This window comes from Protomyctophum bolini (assembly GCF_963924005.1).
Source record: "Protomyctophum bolini genome assembly, chromosome: 17".
NCBI lineage: Eukaryota > Metazoa > Chordata > Actinopteri > Myctophiformes > Myctophidae > Protomyctophum > Protomyctophum bolini.
Genome location: NC_137878.1, coordinates 24,880,298 through 24,905,356, shown reverse-complemented (window position 1 = coordinate 24,905,356; position 25,059 = coordinate 24,880,298). Strand labels below are relative to the sequence as shown.

At 41.3% G+C, this 25,059-nt stretch overlaps 2 protein-coding genes across 2 annotated transcripts; one reads left to right on the top strand and one right to left on the bottom strand.

Moving 5' to 3' along the window:
• Positions 1-126: 126 nt before the first annotated feature.
• On the bottom strand, positions 127-14,102 carry LOC308332208 (uncharacterized protein). Its single transcript, XM_080787943.1, has 5 exons — positions 14,070-14,102; positions 13,449-13,546; positions 6,216-6,536; positions 1,818-1,859; positions 127-1,705 (listed from the first exon to the last, which is right to left on the bottom strand). The coding sequence occupies exons 2-4, from the start codon at positions 13,534-13,536 to the stop codon at positions 1,828-1,830; spliced, it is 441 nt and encodes a 146-aa protein (XP_080644069.1). The 5' UTR covers positions 13,537-13,546; positions 14,070-14,102; the 3' UTR covers positions 127-1,705; positions 1,818-1,827.
• An 870-nt stretch (positions 14,103-14,972) lies between these two features.
• rpl30 (ribosomal protein L30) lies at positions 14,973-19,384 on the top strand. The gene is made up of 5 exons (XM_080787537.1): positions 14,973-15,018; positions 15,136-15,184; positions 16,308-16,453; positions 16,956-17,086; positions 19,290-19,384. The coding sequence occupies exons 2-5, from the start codon at positions 15,164-15,166 to the stop codon at positions 19,340-19,342; spliced, it is 351 nt and encodes a 116-aa protein (XP_080643663.1). The 5' UTR covers positions 14,973-15,018; positions 15,136-15,163; the 3' UTR covers positions 19,343-19,384.
• The last annotated feature ends 5,675 nt before the right edge of the window (positions 19,385-25,059 follow it).

The window sequence follows — 25,059 nt, the reverse complement described above, 5'->3', positions numbered from 1 at the left end:
CGCTTGCGTTGTCGCGCCCCTCTTGAGCAGACCTGGAGGAGACCTGTTGTTGATCCAGGCAACAACGTGTGAGTTCCTCGCTTCCCGTTTAAAAAAGCCCTTAATGCCCAAAATATAGACAGTGAGACACCGGAGTTGGTAGTTGGGAAACCCCACCAGACATTGTGAAAATGGTCAATAATGACCAGATATGCCAGCATATATGAACTTCATATTCCTTCTGGGAACAACAAACCCCACATGTAAAACTAACCAGCGATTATGGCTGTGTGATGTTAAGTAAAAGGATTTTCTGGACATGATTTTTGTGCTTTCTTTGCATTTTTATGATTACATCTTTGACAAGATTTCTTGCTTTGCTAGACAGAGACAAAATGACACAGCAGCAGCAACTAATAATTGAAAGGTAAAAAATAAAACACAATAGTTTTTTTTTCTCACATCTCATGGATGTTCATCTGAAATTGATATTACCGATCTGAATCATTCAACATCATCTGTGTCAACAAACGGACATTGAAATTCATGAAAAAAACAAATTTCTTTTGTTTATGGATTGTATCACGGGGGAAATACAGAATACTTCACAAAAATGTGCAATGTATTAACTTTATACAATGATAAAAGGGGTAGATTTATATTTCGGTATTAAACATTCGACTTCTCAACTGAGTATCTCCTTTTAGATAAATACACATGCTAAGAACAATAAAGCATCTCTATACAGTTAGCAAATAGCAAGCACAAAATGTCAACCACAGTGGCGTGCACAGACCTTTAGAGGGGCAGGTGCTCAAGTGAAAAAAGGGCACCTTGTGCAGCGCCTGGAACCGGCGGGTTGCCTTAATATTGTGAGATTAATAGATTTTGGGGCCTAAATTATATATTAGAAGAATATTTCTTTTTATCAAGAATTGATCAATGTCACCATGGTCCACGTACTATACAGTGTACACAGTACAAAAGAAAATCAAAGGGGCACATTGCAAAAGGGCAGGGGGTGCACCCCTAGTGTCTATCTGTGCACGCCACTGGTCAACCATACGACAGCATAGGAAGGGACAGAAGGCACAGTGATGACTGAGGGACCCTGATTGGACATAATAGTGATCACAGGGTCTGCATCTTGGCAACATGGCATTGTCTTTCTCTCTTCATCTCTCTCTGTCTGTCTCTCTATCGCCTGCTTTCAGTGGTGGAAAGGAACTAAGTACTTTTACTTAAGTACTGTACACTTTTGAGGTATTTGCACTTTACTTGAGTATTTCCAATTTCCATTATTTTTACTTCTACTCCACTACATCTTGGAGCCAAAATTTGTAAGTACATTTTCAATTCCGTACTTTTACTTGTAACGGAGTAGCTATACATTGCAGTATTGGTACTTTAACTTAAGTAAAACAATTGATTACTTTTCCCACCACTGCCTGGTTTACACTTCGTCACGTCTCAGTCCCGGAAACAGCTCTACGTACTAAAGCTCACGAGGCGACACGGCGTGAGCTTGTAGATCGTCTATTTGTGGCGCGCACCGCCACCAATGTGCGACGGAGAATAAATCGGGCATATCATCGCGTTCTCTCTCTCTCTCTCTCTCACACACAATTACAGTACATTTACACACAGAAAGACAACATGGGACACTCGCAGAATTCATCTGTTGAGCCACCAGCACTATAGTTCCATTTGACTCATGGGGCGGGAGCTGCAAAGCATAGAGGGATACAGTAGTGGGGTCAGATTATGGACATGAATATGTAATGTACAGCAGGATGATGTTATGTAATGTTGTTGTAACTGCATCTCTCTGCTTATACCTGCTGTCTCTTATGCCGTGGGCTCTGTCGGGGCTGCTGGGGCTTCAAGACCGTTTGAAAGGAGAAAGAAAGACAGAAAGCGAGTTGTGAGCATGAATAATAGCATGTTACTATATACTACTGTACTGTATATGAGCATGTACTGTACCAGCCCTGTCGCTATTGAATTAATAAGCCTGTATTTTAAACGCTTTGTTTTACGATATCTATAAATTGCAGAAACCTGTGTCTGTCTGTCTGTACCAGGCCTAACTCCAACTGACTTGTGTTGTGTTTTTTGGCAGCACATTTAGTTTTAGTCATAGTCTCTTGAATAGTTTTCATTTAGTTTTAGTCACATTTTAGTCAATTGGAATCTTCAACGCAACACTGGATGAGCTGTGATGATGCTCGGTGTGCTCACTGCACTTAACGCAGAGACTTTATCCTTGTTTCCTCATTGGCTGTGAAACGTAGTCAGGGAGGTTAGCCAGCCAGGGTTGACGTAGAGAGAGCCCAGTGTGTGTTGGCAGACTCCTGTTTCTCTCTGGGCTCAGATTGCATCACACCGCATCGCATTAACACACTACACACTGACAAACAAAGCGCAGGCAAGAGAGACACTTCCCAGGCAACATGCAGACCTTCCCTTGAATCAAACTTGTAAATTGATGATCTTTACCAATAAGGAAAAGACCAGTTCAGGGACATGCAGAGAGTGTTAGAGAGGCAGGGGCTGAAATCCTGTGGTTTTGGACACAAAATAGCGAAAATAGCAGATCTACAAACTCAGTGAGCATGTAGATCAGCTATTTTCGGTGCGCAACCCAGCACAAATTTGTTCACCGCAAAATGCTGCGTTCAAGTTCAGGAGACTTCAGGGGGAAAAAACCTATTCTCATGAATGCTGCCTTCCGGCATGGCATGGAAAGTGGCATGGAGTGGCATTTGCATTTCTTTCACCATAGTAAACCCTGCATTCATGGTCTGAAGAGGGCGGTTGTTTTATAGACGGGTAAAAGGGCAGGGGCTGAAGCCCCCTTTGATGTCTGTGTGTGCACGTCCCTGGACCAGTTTACGAGTTCGATTCAAGCCCAGAGTGACAAAAGGAGTGACAGTGAGTCATCACAGTGTTTCTAGGTTTGAGTCTGTGCCGTCCTCGCTGAGCTAATATGACCCACAAAGCTATACTTTGCATTAGACAAACAGGAAAATGGGTCAACTTCCCGATTCAATGGCCTGCTAGTCATTTGCATTGCTGAATTGATAGCAGTGTTATATGACGGCATCCATCATCCCTTTGTTAAGCATTTCCCTGTATAGATTTAGTATATAGCCTGAGTGGATGGAAACGGTGCTTGGTCAGTCGTGTACCTCTGTACAGACACATAGGCACCCCGTTCTTGTGGACTCTACATGAAATGGTAGCCTGGTAGCCGACTTCACTACAGTATATCACTGGCCATGTGATGGCGATATTAGTCCCCGTAATTGATTTGATTCTGGCAGGAGAGACCTGTGTTGAATTCTCTGCCCTGCCTCAATGTCCTGTCTCTCTGCTGCAGTGTTTAGTGTCTAAATAGAAAGCAAAACTGCTCCCTAAAAATCCATCTTCAAAACATCATCCTTGTCTGAACCGTGGATGCCAGGAGCAGCTTCAGCCTGTGATGTTTCTCTTGAGCAGAAATGTCTGCAATGGCCTGGGCCGTGGCTCAGCGGTCCAGGCACCTTGGCTGGTAACCCAGTCTGGCAGTGTGCCACGGGTTCTACTCCCGATCCCGACGGCCTTTACTGCATGTCATCCCCCCCCCCCCATCTCTCTCCCCATTTCCTGTCAGCCTACTGTCTGTCCCTCCATAAAAAATATACAATAAAGGCGAAAGACACAAAAAAACATTAAATAAAAGAAAGAAATGTCTGCAATGTGGACAGACTCTCTGACCATGAGGACACTTTCCCTCCGAGTCCCTGTGCTGTCCAAGAAGACACTTGAAGTGCTGTTCACGTCCATTGTAAATGGTCTATATGGGTTGCGCACAATTATCCGACACACCATATAGGACCGACATGCGGAAACAACGATCGGATTAAGGTTGGCGAACACGCGCTGCTCCGTGCTTGCGGTTATGGTTAGATTAGGGTTTGATGTAGGTTGTCGTTCTATTGACAGTCGGACCAATAGTATGCCGAAGCTAAAGCCTGTACACTAGCAGCGACTTTATCCAAAATGCTTTACAAGGTGCGTTACGTAACTTACATTCACCCACACACACACCAATGGCAGTGGTAACTATGCTATGCAAAGCAGCAATGCTTATCAGGAGCAGTGACTGTGTGTCTTGCAGTGTCTTACTCATGGACACTGGAGCTGGGGATCAAAACCAAGCTACTACATGACTGTAAATAGTCGCACATGTTTCCCAGAGAGACTCCTCGGGGGAAGACTTTGAGGCTTCCCTGTTAATTAACAAACGTAACCCAGCCAAGCATGTTGCTATACTGTTAAGGGAAGCCATTTCGTTGAAAAGCTTTATCATTGGCCACCATGATGTCACTGTGTAGCAAATGAATGTACGTGTGTCTATCCCAGGTGTGCAATGGTGGACACTGGACACAGTGGACAGTGATGCAGTGTTGTTTTTGGCAGCACATTTTGGATTTTAGTTTTAGTCATAGTCTCCTCAATAGTTTTCATTCAGTTTCCGTCACATTTTAGTCACCTGGAATGTTTTAGTGTTAGTCTAGTTTTAGTCGACTAAAAATCAATATAAAATTTGACTGAGCAACTTTCACTTTTAGTTGAGTTGTATCCAGGGGTATCTATATTTTTGACAATTACTGGGGATTAATACTTTGTCCACCGCTGCCATTGTGTTCATTAAACGCCCTAAACAATGTCTGTGTTTTGCAGTGTTGATTTTGTCGACTAAAACTAAGACGAAAAATGTTCGTCGACTACCTTTTTTCACTGACAAAAACGAAACGGAAACTAAATGAAAACTAAGCTATGGTGACTAAAACTAAGACTAAATATGCTGACAATTTCATCAACAAATAGAAACTAGGCTAAAATGTTAGGCAGGGACTAGTGGACAAGAGATCCAGTATAAGTCATTTTACAATTGGTTGCATGCTGAAAATAGCAGATTGTTGTGAGCTTGTAGATCTGCTATTTTCAGCAAGTGTAAAAACAGTAATTTAGTCGACTAAAATATTATATTTAAACTAGACTAACTAAACTAAACTAAAACTAGACTAACACTGAAACATTCCAGATTACTAAAATGTGACTTAAACTAGATGAAAGTTATTGAAGAGACTACGACTAAAATCAAAATTTGCTACCAAAAACAACACTGGTGTGTTGGATACTGGCCCTGGTTACAGCCTCTGTGGCGCCGGGCCCTGGAGGAGGGTCTACTCTAGGGAGAGAGAGGGAAGGGACATAATTCAACCGGGGCTGTTCCGTGTTCACTGGGTCACGGAGCAGTTCGGTGGTTCGGATGCAGAGATTTTCGGGGCGAAACAAAGCACTCTTTAGCTAGTGGAGATGCGGTGTGTAACGACATGGATTTCTAAACAAATTAGTTAAACGCAAAATACTGTGTTCAATTTCAGGAGACTTCTGGAAAAAAAGCAATTCTCCTGAATTCTGCCTTCTGGTATGGCATGGAAAGGAGAGGAGTGGCATTTGCATTTCTTTCACTGTAGTAAATGCTGCATTCGTGGTCTGGAGAGGGCAGTTGTTTTACAGACGGGTAAAAGGGCAGGGGCTGAAGCCCCCTTTGATGTTATTGTCTATGTGTGCACGTCCCTGTCATTAGACTCTCTCTCAGTCTCTATTATTAACGAATATGGTGGTGGGGGCAGCTGTTTTCGGCAAAGTGCGGTGAACTTTCGGGGGCCAAATCGTCAGCAAAGTCAATCTATGTGTCAACTGTCCAGTCTTAATTTAGGAGATGTAATTTCCATGGGAAACTGGGCACTAGGGCTTGAACCTTTTCTACGGCCTTAGGTCTTAATTGATCTTTCATCCTGGATATTCTGTGTTTTTAAAATACTGTTTCACTTCAAAACTGTCTCAACAAGGGTTAGGGTTAAAAACCCGGGTATATAAAAGATATACGATAAGTATTTTCAGCGTTTGTGAAATTTGTCTGTGAGAGTAGAGAAGAAAAAAAAGGTTTGGATAAAACACTTGTGTCATCTTTATCCATCATCCCTAAAAGTATTTGCCATTTTGAAAAACACTTAGAAATAGTTCAACTAGCCAATCTACATCGAGACATTGTGAGCTTGTAGATCAGCTATTTGAACTATTTTAAACGTTTTTTTTTAAATTGCAGATTAGTTTAGAGATAAGGGGTAAGGGGCCAGCGCAAGATATAGCCATATACAGTATCTTCCTGCTCTTCCTACCTTCTGGGGCCGCTGCAGGCGCTGGTTCTGCAGGCGCTGGTTCTGCAGCCGCTGCTGGTTCTGCAGCCGCTGGCTCTGAAGGCGGAGGTTCTGAAGGCGGAGGCTCTGGAGAGCTCACTGGCTTCTCAGCAGGGGGGCTGCTGTCAGCTGCTGGCTCTGTTGCTGCCGCTGCAGCTGGTGTACTCTCTGCAGGCGTGGTGGCGCTGCTCCTTGCGGCTGCAGCAGCATCGTCTGCAGGCTTAGCTTCCGCTGCAGCCGCCGCAGTCTGGTCGGGGATCGTTACGCTGTCCTCTGCTACTTTGCCATGATCGCTGGCTGCCCCTGTCGAAAATAATCTCTGTTCAATAAATATATTGTACATAGCAAGTATTTTTCTTCCCCCAAAACGAACCTTTAACCCATTTTGGGGCGGGAACCCCTTTTGGTGTTTTATTTAAGCATTATGTTATACTTTAGCTATTGAAAAATAGCAGATCTACAAGCTTGTAGGTCTGCTATTTTTCAACATATTTTCAGATGGGGGTCGGCGGCCAAATACAGATAATTCTGGGGGTTGTTGACATGTGCGTTAAAGAGAAACAGTACTTCTTTCTTTGCTCTATCTTTACCTTTATTTTGTAGTCTATGACTATATGTATGTAGACCTATACGTTTGATCATCCTGAACTACAATAAGATTGCATAATCCAACTTACTATGAGACCTAGCAGATCATGTCTGTGTGTCTGTCTGTCTGTCTGTCCCGCTATCCAAATATGGAGTGTGTTGCATCAGCAATCACTCAGCTCCATATATGGGCACAAAAGGGGCCAGGTCCACTCAGCTCCATATATGGGCACAAAAGGGGCACCATATAAGGAGTCCCCAAAGCAGCTATACGTCCAAAACCCAAATATGTACGAGCTGCGTTCGCTTCCCGCGTTTGCGCGTCTTACTCGTCTTTGTACCTAAACATCCACAAACATACTTCCTCATTGACCATGTCTGTCTTTAGTCTGGTTCTGATTGACTCTGATTGAGTATGCGACGTAACATGACTCAGTCACACCCCATCTGAGTTGCCCGAATACAGTCAGTCAGTGCACACGTCTAGTCTCACGTTACCAGACTGTTGCCTCTCGCAATTTACAAATGCTTCCATCATACAGTCTGGAGCAACGGAAGAGCACAGTAAACTATAAAGCGGAAGTGGAGCCTCCTCCCCACTTCCGTTTCGCCTTTACAGTCGCGCACATTTATCCTAATATAAATATAAATCATCTATGCATATATAGCTTTGCTGCTTAGCAGAAAAGGAAATAAAAAACATAATGTAAAGATAATTTTAAATGTATTTTCGTGAACGGAAATGGCAGCTTCCTTACTCGGATTTCAGGAGCTGTAGTTCCAGACTCAATACAGCATTCGGAGATTGTGGAATAGTTAATAATGCATGTCTGAGTTGAGTATAGAGAGTAGACTGAATTGTAGTCTATGTTGTGAAATCTCCCTCACTTTTAAGTTCATTCCATGAATGGATGGCCTCATGGCAACACAGAGCAGCAGCCTTGTTTTCTCATGCTATGTGGTTCTCTCTAGGCTGGGATTATAATAATGGTGACTAAGGTCAGCATAAACAAACATTCTCTGTCAGAAGTATCAAATACCAAACTCTATTCATGGTTTAACTGAGGGACAATGTTAGGTCCATCAATTGTGTAATTATCTTTGCTTTTACTTGTTGTTTGGTCACCATGGAGGCCTACATTGCCAATATAATAGTTGTTAACCCTTTGAAACAACACAGTATTATGAGGATATGGAACATATTTACAGCACAGACATAATACAAATAAGGGGAAATAATTATATTCTTCTGTTAGAGTTAATTTATTTAAACATAGTGTATGTGATTATTTAGCTGTATAGCCCATTTCACTACACCTGAAACATAAACTGAAAAACAGAGAGTTAATGATTATCATAGAAAATGAAGCTTTTAGACTCATTAACACATTGTTCTGTTTTTCACAATCCAAAACTAACTAACTAACCTCAACTAACGTTAAAGGAGAATTCAATGCTAGAAGGCTTTCTTACCTTTATTTGTAGTTGTTACGTCCCCACCAAAGAGGTCCAGGTGTTATTTTGTGCAAAAGTGCATTATTGGCTATTTCCCCTAATATAAGCCCTCAATGGGGTTTGGGTTTTTGTGCTAATTCGCTTATTTGTTTATAAGCGTATAAGTGTAAAGTTGATTGTTGAGCGATGGAAATAAGCGAATTAGCCCCATAGCCCCATTCAATTCAATTCAATTCATTGAGGGCTTATGGTAGGGGAAATAGCCAATAATGCGCTTTTGCACAAAATAACACCTGAACGTCTTTGGTGGGGACGTAACGTAACAACTACAAATAAAGGTAAGAAAGCCTTCTAGCATGGAATTCTCCTTCAACCCATTTCGACCTGAGGACGATTCTACAAAATGTCTTCTAAACCTTGACAGTTTTCTGAATAACCTGTTTCTATGTCAGTGGTTCTCAAGGACCCCCAAAATTATGTTCTTGGCCGCCGATCCCCATCTGAAAATATGTTGTTCCAGGGACCCTCCAGAAACAAAGTTTTGAGTTAAAAACGTTCACTCTAAAAGAATATATCTTCAAAGATTTGTGCCGCATTTTCACACCAAGCACTATACAGTAGAGTCGTAGACCATAACTATATCGTGACATTCACCATTATCATTATTCATTCCACCATCCATCCACTTGACTTTAAACTAAGCAATATATTTTTAGTGCCGCTATTATGATCACTACCTTTTCAATGATATCTCCTCTCACCATTTTGCATTCAGAAAACTTTGCATGGAATCTTACCCGAAGAATTTTATCTTAATCATACCAGGCGTTGTGGTTAGAAAGAGAGGCGTCAGAGTTTGCAACAGTTTGAACAGGCTGAAGTTCATCACATAGCATATTGCCAAAAAGCAGTGAACTCTCTGATCATTGTTAAGTAAAACGGTCACGGTAACGGAGGGTCTGCTTTTGCCCTGTGCCCACTTCAATGTGCTTCTGAGAGAGATCACAGGTGGAACAAAACGAGCAAGCTACGCTGCCTGCCAGCAAGTTTGCAGATCAGCTGTTTTTGCGGAGCCACTTGAGCAGGGGCAGAAGGTTCCTATAACGACAGTGGGTGCCCACCTTAGAGTAGCCTATATATTTTAAGGTGCCCACCCGCCCCGCAACTTATTATTATTGGCTTATTATTTTGCCAGCGGGTGCTTCGGCTCCTGCGCACCCGCTGAGTTGACGCCGTTGCACTTGAGCTTTGTGTGTGTGTGTGTGTGTGTGTGTGTGTGTTGGGAGAGACGAGAGAGATTGATAAAGAGCGGCACTCTGATCGAGATGGATATCTCAAAGGTTATTTTTTAAACTAATTAGAAACAAATGGTCCGGATATTCGCTCGAAAATTCCTGCCGAAGTTCGAGTCCTAAAAAAAGGGCTAGGGTACAGCCTTAACCACTGCTGCTAGTTTCGTTGCAACCCGGGAGATAATAAAGCTTGGCAAGCAGCATTATAATGCGTAATTTCTTTTGCAGCTCCAGATAGATTTTGAATTTATTTTTGGTCGAAAATGGCTCTTTCAACATCTTGGGTTGCCGACCCCTGAGCTAGTGCTTGTCTAACGAATATGGCTATTACACCAGCTAAATTCACAAATTAGTTCAATGTTGGGTTTGTTGGCTAAACATATTGGAATACCTTACCTGCAGGAATGGAAGGAGGAATGGAGGGAGAAATGGAAGGAGGAATGGAAGGAGGAATGGGACGAGAGGGAGCCGTTTCATGAGAGGACTGATCTGAACCCATTTCAGCTTGAAGTGAAGGCAAGGTTAACAGTAATTTCAGTTTATACTGGCCAAGATGATTTTGAACACGCCTCCTATTTAACATATTTACATAACAGGCAGATATAAAACTGGCACACATCATCAGTACAGTACAGTACAGTACAGTACAGTACAGTACAGTACAGTACAGTACAGTACAGTACAGCACAGCATCACTCACTTCAGACGGCTCCGATTTTGTTTCTTCAACTGCTAATAACAAGACCGACGCTATATGGATATGGCATAATTGGTTGTGTTTTCATGACTGCAATCATATAAATGTCTCCTCTGTCTCCCTTGAGAGTAACTGGTGGAACAATGTGATCCTTCACAAGGAGCATGCATGCAAAGCCAAGAAAATATCTCAGTCAAATGTCCAGCTGACTCTGAAGAATGATAACATGGACACCTTCCAGTCCAACAAGCACGTTGCAGTCATTCATTTTACTTGATTCCATTTTATCTATTCGGATCCCAATTAGTTTTAGTACAGCCTAACTTGCCTAAGGCTTAAGCTATTAACATTTTCGTGCAAGGATGCCCACATTTTTATTAAACTGTATTAAACTGCAGACCCCCCATTTGACAAGATTTGGTGTCAGGGACCACCATAAGAGAAGATTGTTGTCAGATTAGATTTAATACAGAATTCTACTTTATATAATAGGTGGGGAGAGAGAAACCTATGATCGGAATAGTAATTGTTATGCATTCTATCATAATATCATTGAGTCTACGCTGAATATTACATTACATAATACATGTACAGGACATAATCACATAGCCTTCACTTCATTTTATTCAGTTAGTAAACCTTGAGAGGGACAGAATAAGGGGATTATTTCAAGCTTTTTCTCTCTGTTCTGTCGGAAATCTGGTGTGATGGGGCGCCCGATGGCCTAGTGGTCCAGCCGCATGCCACATAATATAGGCTCTGGCCTGAAAGCGTGTCGCGTGTTTCTAGTCCCGTTCATGCATGTTCCTTTGCTGCATGTCTCTCCCTTTCTCTCTCTCTCTCCCTCTTTCCTGTCCGTCTTCACTGTAACTTATCAATAAAGGCACAAAAGCCAAAAAACAGATCTGGTGTGATAAAAGCCTATTTTTCTTTGTCTCTATGTGCATGTGACCGTGCGTGTTTTCAGACATTATGAAGATCGTAAGAGAGTATAGGTGGAGAGATATAGGAACTTCATGCTTTGTACTTACAGTGGTTTCCTTTTTCATGTCAAGGACCCCCAAATTGACACCAATTAGCCTGCGGACCTCCATTTGAAAAGATATGCCAGGGACCATAAGAGATGATTTTTACGGCTATAGCAGTGATTCTCAACCTGTTTCATTTCAAGGACCCCCAGTTTGACATGCATTAGTCTACGGTCCCCCATTTAATGGCATTTCTATCTCTGGGACCCCAAATATATATTGTAAAATCAATGTTATTTTAACTCTGAGAGTGTACAAATGGAACCATTTGTACACTCTCTGAGTTACAGACCCATAATGGTCCATTTGGTTCCAAACTATAATTTAGTTGGGAACCCCCTGGAACTCCCTCAGTTACCCCTGGGGGTCCCTGGACCCCACTTTGGGAACCACTGCTGTAAATCTGAAACTCTATTTGTCAGAATTTGTATTCTCTCAATTGAAAAGAGGAAGGCGCGGTCGCACAGCTCGTAGTCACAATGCAAAACATTTTTTTGTATTATAAGACCAACGTTTCGGCAACCAAATGCCTTCTTCAGAGTTTTCTCTCATCACATGGACATGATAAGAGGCATATTGGTGTAAAGATGAATCCATAAATCTGTTAAACTGTTTAAACCCTCACCCAGGCCCTCTCCTCTTTTCCCTCTACACCAAATCTTCTTATAGCCAACTGCCAATACAAGCTCACAATGCAACATGCTGTAAGATTGTAGATCTGCTATTTTTGTCCAAATGTTAACTTATTTTCTCCACCAAATATTTGCGTATTGTGACATCTCCCAAAATAGGGACGCAAAGTTTCTTGCACTGATTGAAATACTGATACTCTCCTCTGTGTTTTGCTTGAACACAAATGCAAATAATGTCATTTGGATAGCATGTTGTTTATTTAGACAGATGCTATAGGTTTGATGTTTAGTTTTGAAGCACTACATTAATTTCTTTGCACTGTAAAGGCCTTACATGGACAATTGGACATGAGCCTGTCATTTTGTTGACCATAGGATTCATACCATTTACTTTGACCTTGCACTTTGTCAATCTGTATAAGAGCATGTGCTAAATGCCCATAATATATTTATTATTTAATTGAAATGGAACGCTGTCGTGTGTAGAGATGCTGCAAAACACTCCCAAGAGAATGCAGTGTTTGGGGGTTTACCTTTGAGAGGTGTGTGCTCATTTGCACCAAACCTACCCAACTAACTCTGCCTCAGTACAAGGAAGTTAGTGTCTACGGTGGCTTCTATTTCCCTTTGAAATGGAAGCCTGTCACCGGATACCCTGAACGCCACTGTCCCTCCCAGGGAGGACAGAGTACAGACCCATAGTACCAATGTACCAAACAATGACAGATGACTTTCCCATCCTGTCATTGTGGATATCTGCATTATTACTGCATGTGCTAAAATAATTCCATAATGTTGCTTTGTGCCGCATTTTCACGATAAAATAAATAAATAGCAGACCTACAAGCTATGAGCTTGTAGATCTGCTATTTTTCAATAGCTAAACTATAACATAATGCTTAGTTAAAACACCAAAAGGGGTTCCCACCCAGAATGGGTTAATTAAAGATGGGTGAGTGAACGATGAAACACCCTTTCCATATCATGTCACAATTTATGGACTTAGAGGTGAGAATTGCATTATAGGCTAAAGACAAATAAATTATTTAAAAAAAAAGTATTATTGTTTTTTACATTTAACATTGATTTGGATCTTATTCATAATATGTTATACCATATGAGCCAAATTGAAATGCATTATGGAACTTTTCTATCCTTAACGTCTTTCAAAGTCTGCCATGATGGAAATCTAAATGAAAGTTAGTCAACAATAACTTGTCCTTTAACTCAGAACGTGAACCCCTTTTGGTGTTTGAAGCATTAGGTTATACTTTAGCTATTGGAAAATAGCAGATCTACATAGCGCAGCACGCACGAGCTTGTAGATCTGCTATTTTTGAAAAATCGTTCAAATGTGGCTCAAATCTTTGAATAGGCTATATTTCAAAATATTTGCTTCTGGGGGGTCCCTGGAACAACATATTTTGAGATGGTTGAGCACCACTGACATAGAAACATGGGTTTTTCAGAAAATTGTTAGGATTTAGAAGACATTTTTTAATCGGCCAAAAAGGGTAGCCTACCCGTGGTGCTGGCGCCGTTGCTTTCCTCCGGCTTGGTGCTCGGCCGGGTCGTATCCACCGCTGTAGCTGTAGATGTTGAGCATCCCATTATTCTGTCTCTTAGCACATAGAGAAGTGGATCGGGTGCAGGTTTAAAAAAAATGAAGAAAAAAGAAAAGAAGTTAGTGCTCTCAGAAGACTTGGCTGGCAGCGTTCCTGAGGACGCCCTGCATTGATAGTGTCAGTTAAAAATGCAAAGGTCCTCAAAAAATCCACCTGGACAAATAGACCTGTCGTTAAATTCCACTAGTCCCGTGCGTAATTGCGCATCTCTTTAGGTCCCCGAAGAATAATGTAAGCCAAGGTGTGTTTCAACATGGACACACACTGCTGCTGCTCAGTGCCTCGATAGCTTGACACACTCGATCTGGACTCACTCGACTCAAGTGAATCGTTGACGTGACGTGTGTGTGTGTGTGTGTGTGTGTGTGTGTGTGTGCGCGCGCACGCGAGCGCGCGCTGCACGTGTAGACTGTTCACACTGTAAAATGCGGAGTGTTCATTTAACAAACGTGTTTCCATTTTCTCGCGATCAGAGTTACTCACTCGTGTCCATTCTGTTCCACCTTCAGAGTTACTCACCCATGGATGGGGTTATCCAGACCATTTGTACACTCTCAGAGTTAATAGCAGTTATAGCACACACACACACTCAGACTCTATACTCAGGATATTATTAGTTAGGTTAGGTTGTTGTTGCACTGGTCTGTTGGTCTGCTCTGCTGGTGTCTGGTGAGAAGGCATGCATGCAAGAAAAACGTTCTAAATTGGCTCATACGCCCACCTGGTTGATGGCTGGATGCAGGATATAAAATAAATAGGCTACAATACAATTACATGATAATGATATTATAGTATACGGTAGTAATATAATTATTACATTATTTTGAAGAACTAGAACATGTCTCTGGTTTTATCCTTACGGCGTTCTGGTATTCTTCTATAGGCTTAGCTTAGGCCTACTGATAAAAAGTGTAATTGTTTTTTAAATGTGCTATAGGTCTACAAATAAAGTGTATTAAATTACTATTCTTATTCGTATTATTATAGCTATTATTGTCATAAGGCTATTAAAATTCAAAGTGATTAAAATTGTTTTAAACTTTATTCGTAATACTTTATTATAAAGTGCTTTATAAATAAAGATGACTTGACAAAACTCCTTAAATGTAACAGACAACATTTCACAATTATTATTCTTATTATTGTTGGCAAATGTGTAAATAGTGCAATGTTTATTGGAGTCTTGAGCGCAGTTAGTTCTCCTCCACGCAGACTCAGTAGAACGGGCAGACTAGAACTGGGACCAATCATCTCTGCAGGTTGCAGATCCGCTGCAGAGCGGATGTGCATGTATATATATAGATGTGTGCGTGTAAATAACCGGATACAGTAGGACTGGAGCTAGACCAGATCTGCAGTTTGTACAGCGAATAGAAACCAGTGCTTTCCTCCTCGCGTGGGGATAAAATCGCAATGCACCACGGGAACTTCCTTTCTCTCCGAGGCCATATTGGGGACGCTACATTGTGTAAGATGGAGCTCTGAGTTTTAGTATAAAACAACCCCCGTATCTGTCCAGCTAGTCGCTGTGTTGGTGTTTTATGTGTTAACGACACATTTCTGCTTCCATTTGTGTTAAATTCAGGTTGGCCGGAACGGACTAAACCGCAAAAATGGTGGCTGCAAAGAAGGCGGTGAGTCCCCAACCCCATCCGTCGAGTTCCAGCAATGGCTGCATGTCTTCACGTGGAAACCTACCGGGGCCTTTGCTAGCATGTTAGCTCCGTAGCTAAACACGTTGCTTTAAAACGTCGCATTCGTCTTCCCAGTATTGATAAGCCAGTTATGTTTGCCGTGTCTAAATTAGTTGTACCGAAAGTGTTAATGAGTTCTTATTGATGTTAGCCAGCGATGCACGCACTTGAGCTTGTAGTTAGCCTAGCATGTGCAGCTAATGTTGACTTTTTAAGTTATGGACTATGGACGTCCCTTACTAAATTGACGTACTGTCAGATTATTTGACGCATAGACTCAAAGTCGCTGCATTAATTAAAAAACAAACACAAAACGGACATGAATGATGACGATGCATGGTACACAAGTGTTCAATTATAGTTACATTTAAATCAACTTGAGTCTCTTTGATCACACTGTTTCGTCAGTTCACCAATTCTCCATGGATATGTGATGTACTTGTGTATAGACATTATATTTACATGAATGATTACATGATGGTACACACGTGTTTAAATTATAATATAGTTTAACTATCATTGTCACTCCTTGTGTGCGGACCCAGTACGGAGGGTTGATTGACCCGTCAGTGGTCCTAATCGGCACCAGCGGTTCGCTACATTAAAGCCAGAGCTTACCAGAGTGAGCTGACGACCACACTGTTGGTCAGTTCACCAAAGCTCTGCGACATTGTACCTCACAAGCTGATAAACTAAAGCTGAATACAAGTGTGTTATTTATAATGTGCTGTACGCTTGTACACTAGTGTAATAATTGGTGGTTCTTATGTGTAATCATTTTTACACAATGGCACCACCATACTTGTGTATATAGACATTATATGACAGATGTTTGACATTAATCATGACATTGAATGGTAGTTGTAGTATGCAAGTATTTATTAAATTATTACATTTAACTTGAGTATTAACTGTAAGGGACTCCTTTTGTATTTGTATACGCTTGAGTTACAAATGGATACATTAATACAAGATTTAACTTGCTGTAAGATTCTGATTTGTGTTCACCTTCGGCTAGCATCTCATGTGGTTACTGAGCTATTTTTGTTCCTCCCGTCTTTAGAAAAAGTCCATGGAGTCTATCAACTCCAGACTCCAGCTAGTGATGAAGAGTGGGAAATACGTGCTGGGATACAAACAGTCCCAGAAGATGATCCGCCAGGGCAAAGCCAAGCTGGTAATCCTGGCTAACAACTGTCCTGCCCTCAGGTATCTAAATGGCAGTTTAACATCGTAATAGCTGGACTAAATGTAAACGTTAAGATTATATCCATTAACTATTTCCTATGACGAATAATTGGGAGTCCTGTTCTATCAGTGTTTCATTTAGGACCGTTTCCCATTGGTTAAACATCCTATCATTGTCACTCCTTGTGTGCGGACCCAGTACGGAGGGTTGATTGACCCGTCAATGGTCCTAATCGGCACCAGCGGTTCGCTAAATTAAAGCCAGAGCTTACCAGAGTGAGCTGACGACCACACTGTTGGTCAGTTCACCAAAGCTCTACGACATTGTACCTCACAAGCTGATAAACTAAAGCTGAATACAGAAGTGTATTATATAATGTGCTGTACACAAGTGTATTAATGTTTGGTTATGTGTAATCATTTGTTTATTGGACCTCACATCTCGTACAATGAATTGGTTGCCTCTTAGCAGTGAGTGCACCAAGTTGATGTTTCTAATAGTCAAATCCTTTTGTCCTTCCAGGAAATCTGAGATTGAGTACTACGCTATGCTGGCCAAGACTGGCGTGCACCACTACAGCGGCAACAACATTGAGCTTGGCACAGCCTGCGGCAAATACTACAGGGTTTGCACATTGGCCATTATTGACCCCGGTGAGTTCCCTTCCTGAAGGGTGTGGACTAGACATGACTTTTTGTCAACAAAGAAATTGCATCTACATAAATTATGGAATTGTTCCACATTATTCCACTTTTTGTCAGAAGCTGATTCACGATGGTGGGGGTCTGTATACATAATCTGGATTGTGAAAGTGTTTACGGTATACATTTTTGTCACGATGCTGCAGATATTGTACACCCCTCACTCAAAAATGGTCGGCCAGTTAACATGGTCTAGGAGGGAATTGCTTAGCACACATTCACTGCCATTGATGAGTATACTCGTCAGTTCAAGTCCACCCCCGTGCAGCGAGACGCAAGGTACCACGTGGTCCTGCTCCTGCTCTACTCCCACGGTTCTTTCCTCATATTGTATCGTTCTACTTTGGCGTGACCACCGTTCAATCTTCAATTGGATCCAACTACTGAACACATGGATGGTTTTACCAAACAGTCTCCATCCTATCAAATCATAACGATCAGAGTTCAGGATGGAACATTACAGAGCGCATCGCTCCACAGGCTGGGAGTGCCTGTTGGGCAACATTCGATGTCATTCCCGATTGGGACATCATCCAAAGTGATCCCTCCCCATTTTAGTGGATGAGGTCGCAAATCTTAAAACGCAAATAACTTTATCTAAATAAATTAGTCAACTAGTCGCGTTAGAAGTAATCATACGTAAATCATGTTGATCGCCGCTGCAGTGTTTTGTCTACATCTAGCTACTTCAGCTACATTCAAGATGGCGCCTGGTGCACCTAGAAATGTGCTCCGTAGCTGCTAATCGCTGGGCGAACTGATTTAATGGTCCTAAATACCCCCGGGCGTTCGGGGTGTTCATGAACGGCTCTCATACCAACGATCTGGTGTGTGTGATCATAGTGAAGATGAATATTCTGTGACTACTTGAAGGTGAGTCAAAACACATGGACAGAAATGGTGGCAGTCTGGGCTATTTTGGTTAAATTATCTGGGCAGTAAATCATGAGTTAACTTAAATGTATGAATTCCTCACTGTTGCTAGGCCATCGCTAAAACGAAGTGAGCGTCGTTTCAATTTTTTATTTTAATACATTTATCTCAATCTTTTCCCAGATTGCATTTTTTTTCTTTCAAAACAAGCTTTATTCACGATCTATAACTAAAGCGTTAAACACTGAAAAGATCTCGTGGCACTGGTGGAGGAATAAATGAATCACATGGCAGTGAATGTTCACTAAGGATTAAGCGTTGGGCTTTGATTTATCTTTCAGGCAAAGAAATGTAAAGTGTACATTTTGTATTTGTATTTTTGTATTTGTCATCAATTTCATTGACTGATCATGTGTCAAAGACATCTGACTATTCAGTTGTGCTATTTGTAGCTCCATTGTTTTATTTGAACCTTATCAAACAAGCCTTCTGGTCAGGTGTTTCTTCATGTAAATCAGTGGTTCCCAAACGTTCATGTCAAGGACCCCCAAATTGGCACTCATTAGCCCGCGGACCCCCATTAGAAAATATATGCCAAGGATTTTTACGGCTCTGGCAGTGATTTTCAGTTCTACGACCCCCAGGTTTGACCTGAATTGGGCTACGGGCCCCCATAAATGGCATTTCTATCTCTGGGACCCTAATGTTGTATATTGTAAAATCAAAGTTATTTTAACTCTGCGTGTGTACAAATGGACCGGTTCCATTTGTACACTTTAAAGTTACAGACCCATGAGGGTCCATTTGGTCCCTTATCACCCCACTTTGGGAACCACTGATGTACATCACTATCGTTTATGAACTAGTAGCCAATCCCACCCTAGATCAGATCAATTAATGGCTAGCATAAGAGATTCAGCTCATTGTGATATTTGGGCATAAAATGCAGGGCATTTCCTATTTTCCTATGAAGAATAATTGGGAGTATTGTTCCGGCAGTTGAACAAACATCCTTTAAACTGTCACTCCTTGTGTGCGGACCCAGTACGGAGGGCTGGTTGACCCGTCAATGGTCCTAATTGGCACCAGCGGTTCGCTACATTAAAGCTAGAGCTTACCAGAGTGAGCTGACCACACTGTTGGTCACTTCACAAATGTTCAGGCGACATTGTACCCATATCTCACAAGGGCAGCACTCCCCCATATGAATATGGGCTGTAATATGAAGATATATGTTTTGTTCTATCATCTTTTTAATCAATTTCCTTGTTTCCTCCTGCAGGTGATTCTGACATCATCAGGAGCATGCCAGATCAGCAGCAGCCTCCCCAGTAGAGCTCTGTCCCCGTTGTTATAAATAAAGTTGGTGAAATGGTACCTGTTGCTGCCCTGTCATTTCTGAACAATAATTTAACCCGTTTAGATCAGAGGATGATTCTACAAATGTCTTCTAAATCTTTTTTCTGAAAAAAGCCGCTGACCATCTGAAAATGTTCCATGGACCCCTCCAGAAACAAAGATTTGAGTTAAAAAAGTTCGCTCTGAAAGAATATATTCAAAGATTCATACTACATTTTTCACGATCTTTCAAAAATAGCAGATCCTCAACCTCATAAGTATAACCTAATGCTTAAAACACCATAAGTTCCCGTCCAGAATGGGTTAAGATGAAACAAAAGTATTGAACATGCTACCAGGGCTTAAAGTGCTCAGTCCTGGGGACTGATTTCAGTCCTGAGCATTTCATAGGGGTCATTTAATGAGATCAGTGCAGATTTGCAAAAAAGAAAAAAATAGTTCTGGGATTTTATTTGGCTTTAAGCCCTGCATGCTACTGACGACACAAACACTGGCTTTTGGGTCCGTCCAAGTTAATCCCTAAGTATTCACAAGACTAACCCAAATACGTTTAAACTAAAAGAGCCTGCAGTAAAAGCATGACAAGAGAATGCAACCGTTATGTCTGTGGGTTACCGTTGGAGGTGCGACAAAGAAAGCAGGAAGACCATCCTTCTGTATTAAATAAAGGCATACAACCAACCACCATTACAATTAGGATGAAATTTACTTTAATTGTACATCTGTTCAACCAAGCATTGGGTGGTCTGACAAGTGAAAGCAATACAGTTCAAAGTACACATCTGCTATACAAAATTCTGTCATTTAAATTGGCCAAATGTAAGACTTATTTCCCTCCTGTTTGTAGTCATTCTGCAGTATGCCCACTAGAGAGCAGCATTGGTTAGACCTGGTTGCTCTGATGCAGCTATCCCCTTTCCTCCAGCCTTGGCAAAGCTGTTGGAACAACTTGGAAATCCATATATTAACCATATTGGCCAAAGGTGAAAGTTTTCAGAAAATGGATCCACAAACTCCCAGTGCCACACGTGAGCTTGTAGATTAATTTTACTGTGGTCAACGGCTTAGAAATCCAAGAATATTTGTAGAAGATACTTAGACACTTGCATTATGTCAGCACTTCAAGATATTTTCGACAACACCACAGTATTGGATGCAGCCTGTTGACTAATCGAGTAAGGACACAGTCCTTTTAGAGGTATTAAGAGCTTTACTGTGCTATGGTCAACTGTCCATATGCATCTTTAGAGTCCTTGGTCTCAGGCAGCAAGGACTAAGTGTACAGTATGTATGGTGACTTCTCAGAAACTACATTGTTAGTGACTTGCCCAAAGCTGATGTAAGTGATATTTCTTAGCTAACAGGTCTCCAGCTTAATAAACAAGATACTTTCAGGTTTCATCCAATCAGGAGGCATACAGCAGTGGTTCCCAAACCTTTTCATGACCCCAAATTTACGCTAATTAGCCCACAGACCCCCATTTAAAAACATGCCAGGGACCCTCATAAGAAGATTTTTAAGGCTCTAAGCAGTGATTCTCAACCATTTTAATTTCAAGGACCCCCAGTTTGACTTTAATTAGGCTACGAGCCCCCATTTAATGGCATTTCGACCCCCAATTTATATTGTAATATCAAAGTTAATTTAACTCTGTGTGTACAAATGGGTCCATTTGGTTCCATTTGTACACTTGAGTTACAGACTCATAAGGGTCCATTTGGTTCCTAACTATCATTTAGCTATAGGGACCCCTGGGGGTCCCCGGAACCACTGGCATACAGGATAAACAAGTGAAAATTGAAGTGATGAAACATGGCCAATGTATGGAAACTAATGCATTTGTCATGTTTCTTCACTCGGTTATTCAGATTTTTACTTTAATGTGTCATTCATTTATAACCAAAACTAAAAAACATCGCATGGATGCACCTGGGACGTATCCTCAGTGATGTATCCTGAGGTCAATGGGGTTTCGGGTCTTCCAACACTTATATAACTGTTGGGCCTAAAACGATCCCATTCAAATTATGTTCCTCCACCTCTGGTATGAAGTTTCCTGCCAGAGCTATTGGAATGTTACAATCACAAGCAGCAGCAGTTGCATAATACCTGAGCCTGTCTGTCTGTGTGCCAGGCCAGCTAGTTGGCAGGCACGGAACCTGAGGGCTCATCATGGCATGTGTGTGGTACAAATAGGCATGTGGATAAAGGCAATCCACACACTGTAACTTTGTAAAGCTCCCAGTCAAGGCTTTATTTAGATTAATGTTGACACATGCCAGAATAGCAGTGAGTAGTGACCTTTGTAACATAATAGGGTAATTACTAGAATGATTTGCTTACTTTATCCATGGAACAGTGAGGGATATTTGTTTTTTCACCTTCCCCAGAGACAGTAGCCTATGCATGATTCACACAGCACAAATGAGCAACGCGGGAAGACCGGTTTATACTTTTTATGCATATAAAATAAAATGAAAATCAGTTCTGTTCACACAGGTCTAAAGAAAATGCAGTTCAATATGAACCATTGTTATAATTTATAGAAAGTGATAGATTAAAGTCTCGTCATCTATCTGGTGAATATACCAGCCATGGTTAGGTTAAATTGCACTTTGTGAATTAATTTTTGTTATTATAGTACATGAACTACGTTTTTGCTGAATACATTTACAGTTAATCCTTGAGTGATGCTCACTCTAGGTTTGAATTTGAAACATGTTGTGGGCTTGTAGATGGGCTATTTTCAGTAAAGTGAAAAAACTACAGCATCAAGGCTGTCAAAATACATTTTGTTGCAGGGAAATTCAAAGTTTTCAGGATTAGTCGTGGAAGGATTTTCCGCCCTAGATTGAAACCCTGACCGCCCCACTAGGGAGCAGATAAATACATAGTTACAGTTTAGAGATAATATAAGCTCACCATCATCCACTGAGTGCTTTGGCCTAGTTTTTACACTCGTTTCCGCTACCACCTAATCCTGTTTCTTGATGTCCAATTAAATCAATTGAGCTTATCCCCATATGATCTGAGCATGTGCAGAGGATACCCAATACCAAGTGTTGTTTTTGGCAGCAAATTCCTGTTTTAGTTTTAGTCGTAGTCTCTTGAATAGTTTCACTTAGTTTTAGTCACATTTTAGTCACCTGAAATGTTTTAGTGTTAGTCTAGTTTTAGTCGATGAAATATCATAAGATTTTAGTCGACTAAATCTACAGCTGATTCAGTCGACTAAAATGTATTTTGGCAGGCCTCGATGCCGTCGTAATGGCTGATTTTACATTGTGACCTAAGCTTGTAGATCTGCTATTTTCAGCATGCAACCAAGTGTAAAACAGGTATTACACTTGGTTTAGGTTTAACAGAGGTAATATTTGCCAGCAGACGGTCACAGATAAAGCCACTGGGATTACTTGACATTTGTGGTCACTGTCTTGTCTCACTTCTCCTATTTTGTCCCTAAAATGGAAATTGTTCCTGACGCACACTCTTTGTTCATTTCCTCCCATAGTCCCTACGTGGTGAAGTACTATGGCAGTTACTTTAAGAACACAGACCTGTGGATCGTCATGGAGTACTGCGGGGCTGGCTCCGTCTCTGACATCATAAGGCTTCGTAATAAAACGGTAAGAACGACAAACACACAACATCAGTGGTCAATAAAATATCTAGAAAAATCACACCTGTGTGAAGTGAGTGGTGCAACTCCGTGTGGGGGTTCCAGACCCACAGGAACGCACACAGGGTGCCGGCCCGGTTCCGGCAAGCCTCCCCGTGTCCGAAACGGTAGAGAAATGACAGAGACAATATAGATAGATAGACAATATTAATAAATCTATCAACAGTGTGCACGGAAAATGCTAAAAAGAATTAGGGAACCAATTGTTCCCTTAATTCTTTTGAGCAATAGCTATCCGCAATGGATGAATGGATAAATGTACACATGTGAAGATGATGTACAAAAATGTAAAATGTTTCTGTTGGGGAAAAACTGGGTTTATACACCATTTTAATAATATATTTACCAACATATCATGATCTGCAACATTACAGGAATGCCTATTCTTCCCTTGTTATATACAATGGCAATTGAAGAAACTAATTATTTTGTGAAGGCGTTTGGAGTAGGGTTCCATAGGTGTGGCATTTCACACCAAGAGTACCAAACGTTTGCACTGGTTAGTTACTCAGATATTTGTGATGCGTGTGTAGGCATAGCGGTTAAGAGCAGGAGGTTTGAAACTACTTTCCACAGCAGATAATAAAATATATTTCGTATGTATTGTATGCAACATGCAAAAGTGTAAATCTGTATGAATGAAGACCATTATGCATATTGGTCAACAGTGTTGTTTTTGGCAGCAAATTTCTATTTTAGTTTGTCTTAGTCTCTTGAATAGTGTATTTAGTTAGTCACATTTAGACACCTGGAATGTTTTATTGTTGGTCTAGTTTTAGTCTAGACTAAATGTCATGAGATTTTAGTCGACTAAATCTACAGGTGATTTAGTCGACTAAAATGTATTTTGGTGGGCCTTGATGTCGTCGTAAAGCTTGTGGATCGGCTATTTTCAGCATGCAACCAAGTGTAAAATGACTTTTACTGGATCTCTTGTCCACTAGTCCCTTCCTAACATTTTAGTCTAGTTTTTATTTGTTGACGAAATTGTCAATATATTTAGTCTTAGTTTTAGTCACCATAGCTTAGTTTTTATTTAGTTTCCATTTAGTTTTCGTCAGTGGAAAAAGGTAGTCGACGAACATTTTTCGTCTTAGTTTTAGTGGACGAAATCAACACTGCTAGTGACACTCATCAGTGACTCAACAAACGACATCAATAGCAAACATAACTTAGAATTGGCCTATGGCTCCCACTATACACCACTATACTCTGTATAGCAGTTAGTCCAGACATCCCCAGCAACACACACTGTGTAATAATGTCCCGGGGTGCTACAGCGTGCTGCATGGAATATAGATTACTGCACTAGATTTAATACTGGTAACTTTACGTTTCCCATACACAACACTGACTGATGATTGTTATTGATTATTATGCCTCAGCTGACATTTCACTGGACAGTTTGGATGTAATGTGCTCAGTGCTCTCTCTCACACACACACACACACACACACACACACACACACACACACACACACACACACACACACACACACACACACTCACACTCACACTCACACAAATAATTACATTATTGATTTTGAACTGTGTTGTCCTATAGCCGTAGAGCAGGGCAGTGTTCCGTTCTGGACAGGAGCACAGTTGTAATTCATATAGAGATCTTGCGAATAATATTTAGTGTCTGTAATGGTAACATGAGTCATGACCCCTAAGGTCACATCATATCTATTATTCATAGTATATTATTTATAGCTTCTGGGAGGAGATACTGAACATAGTAAATTTTATTTGATGCCTGTTCCAACTGGACCGCAGATGACTTACTGCCTCAGGGTTGACCATTGCTGGACAAACATCCCAGAGAGAAAATGGCCCATACATGTGTGACCTACTTCTTTCTATTCCCCAGCTCCGCTGGCAGAAAGTAGGTGAGTGTGTCTGTCTGGCTCCCGTCAGGCCCGATACGGTATAATGCAGGCTAGGCTCCATTTTGTGGCAGAAGAGATGGAAGCTGTAAATCCCTGTTGATCTGTTGGTCGCTGTCGTTGG

What these genes read in the sequence shown, in the direction of transcription:
- LOC308332208 (XM_080787943.1), bottom strand. Translation starts at nt 13,536, where the DNA reads ATGGGATGCTCAACATCTACAGCTACAGCGGTGGATACGACCCGGCCG. An exon ending in CAACGGCGCCAGCACCACGG is followed by an intron (nt 6,537 to 13,448) that starts GTAGGCTACCCT and finishes TATTTTCGACAG; the next exon opens with GGGCAGCCAGCGATCATGGC. An exon ending in GCCTGCAGCGGCCCCAGAAG is followed by an intron (nt 1,860 to 6,215) that starts GTAGGAAGAGCA and finishes ACGGTCTTGAAG; the next exon opens with CCCCAGCAGCCCCGACAGAG.
- rpl30 (XM_080787537.1), top strand. Translation starts at nt 15,164, where the DNA reads ATGGTGGCTGCAAAGAAGGCG. An exon ending in TGGTGGCTGCAAAGAAGGCG is followed by an intron (nt 15,185 to 16,307) that starts GTGAGTCCCCAA and finishes TCCCGTCTTTAG; the next exon opens with AAAAAGTCCATGGAGTCTAT. An exon ending in AACAACTGTCCTGCCCTCAG is followed by an intron (nt 16,454 to 16,955) that starts GTATCTAAATGG and finishes TTGTCCTTCCAG; the next exon opens with GAAATCTGAGATTGAGTACT.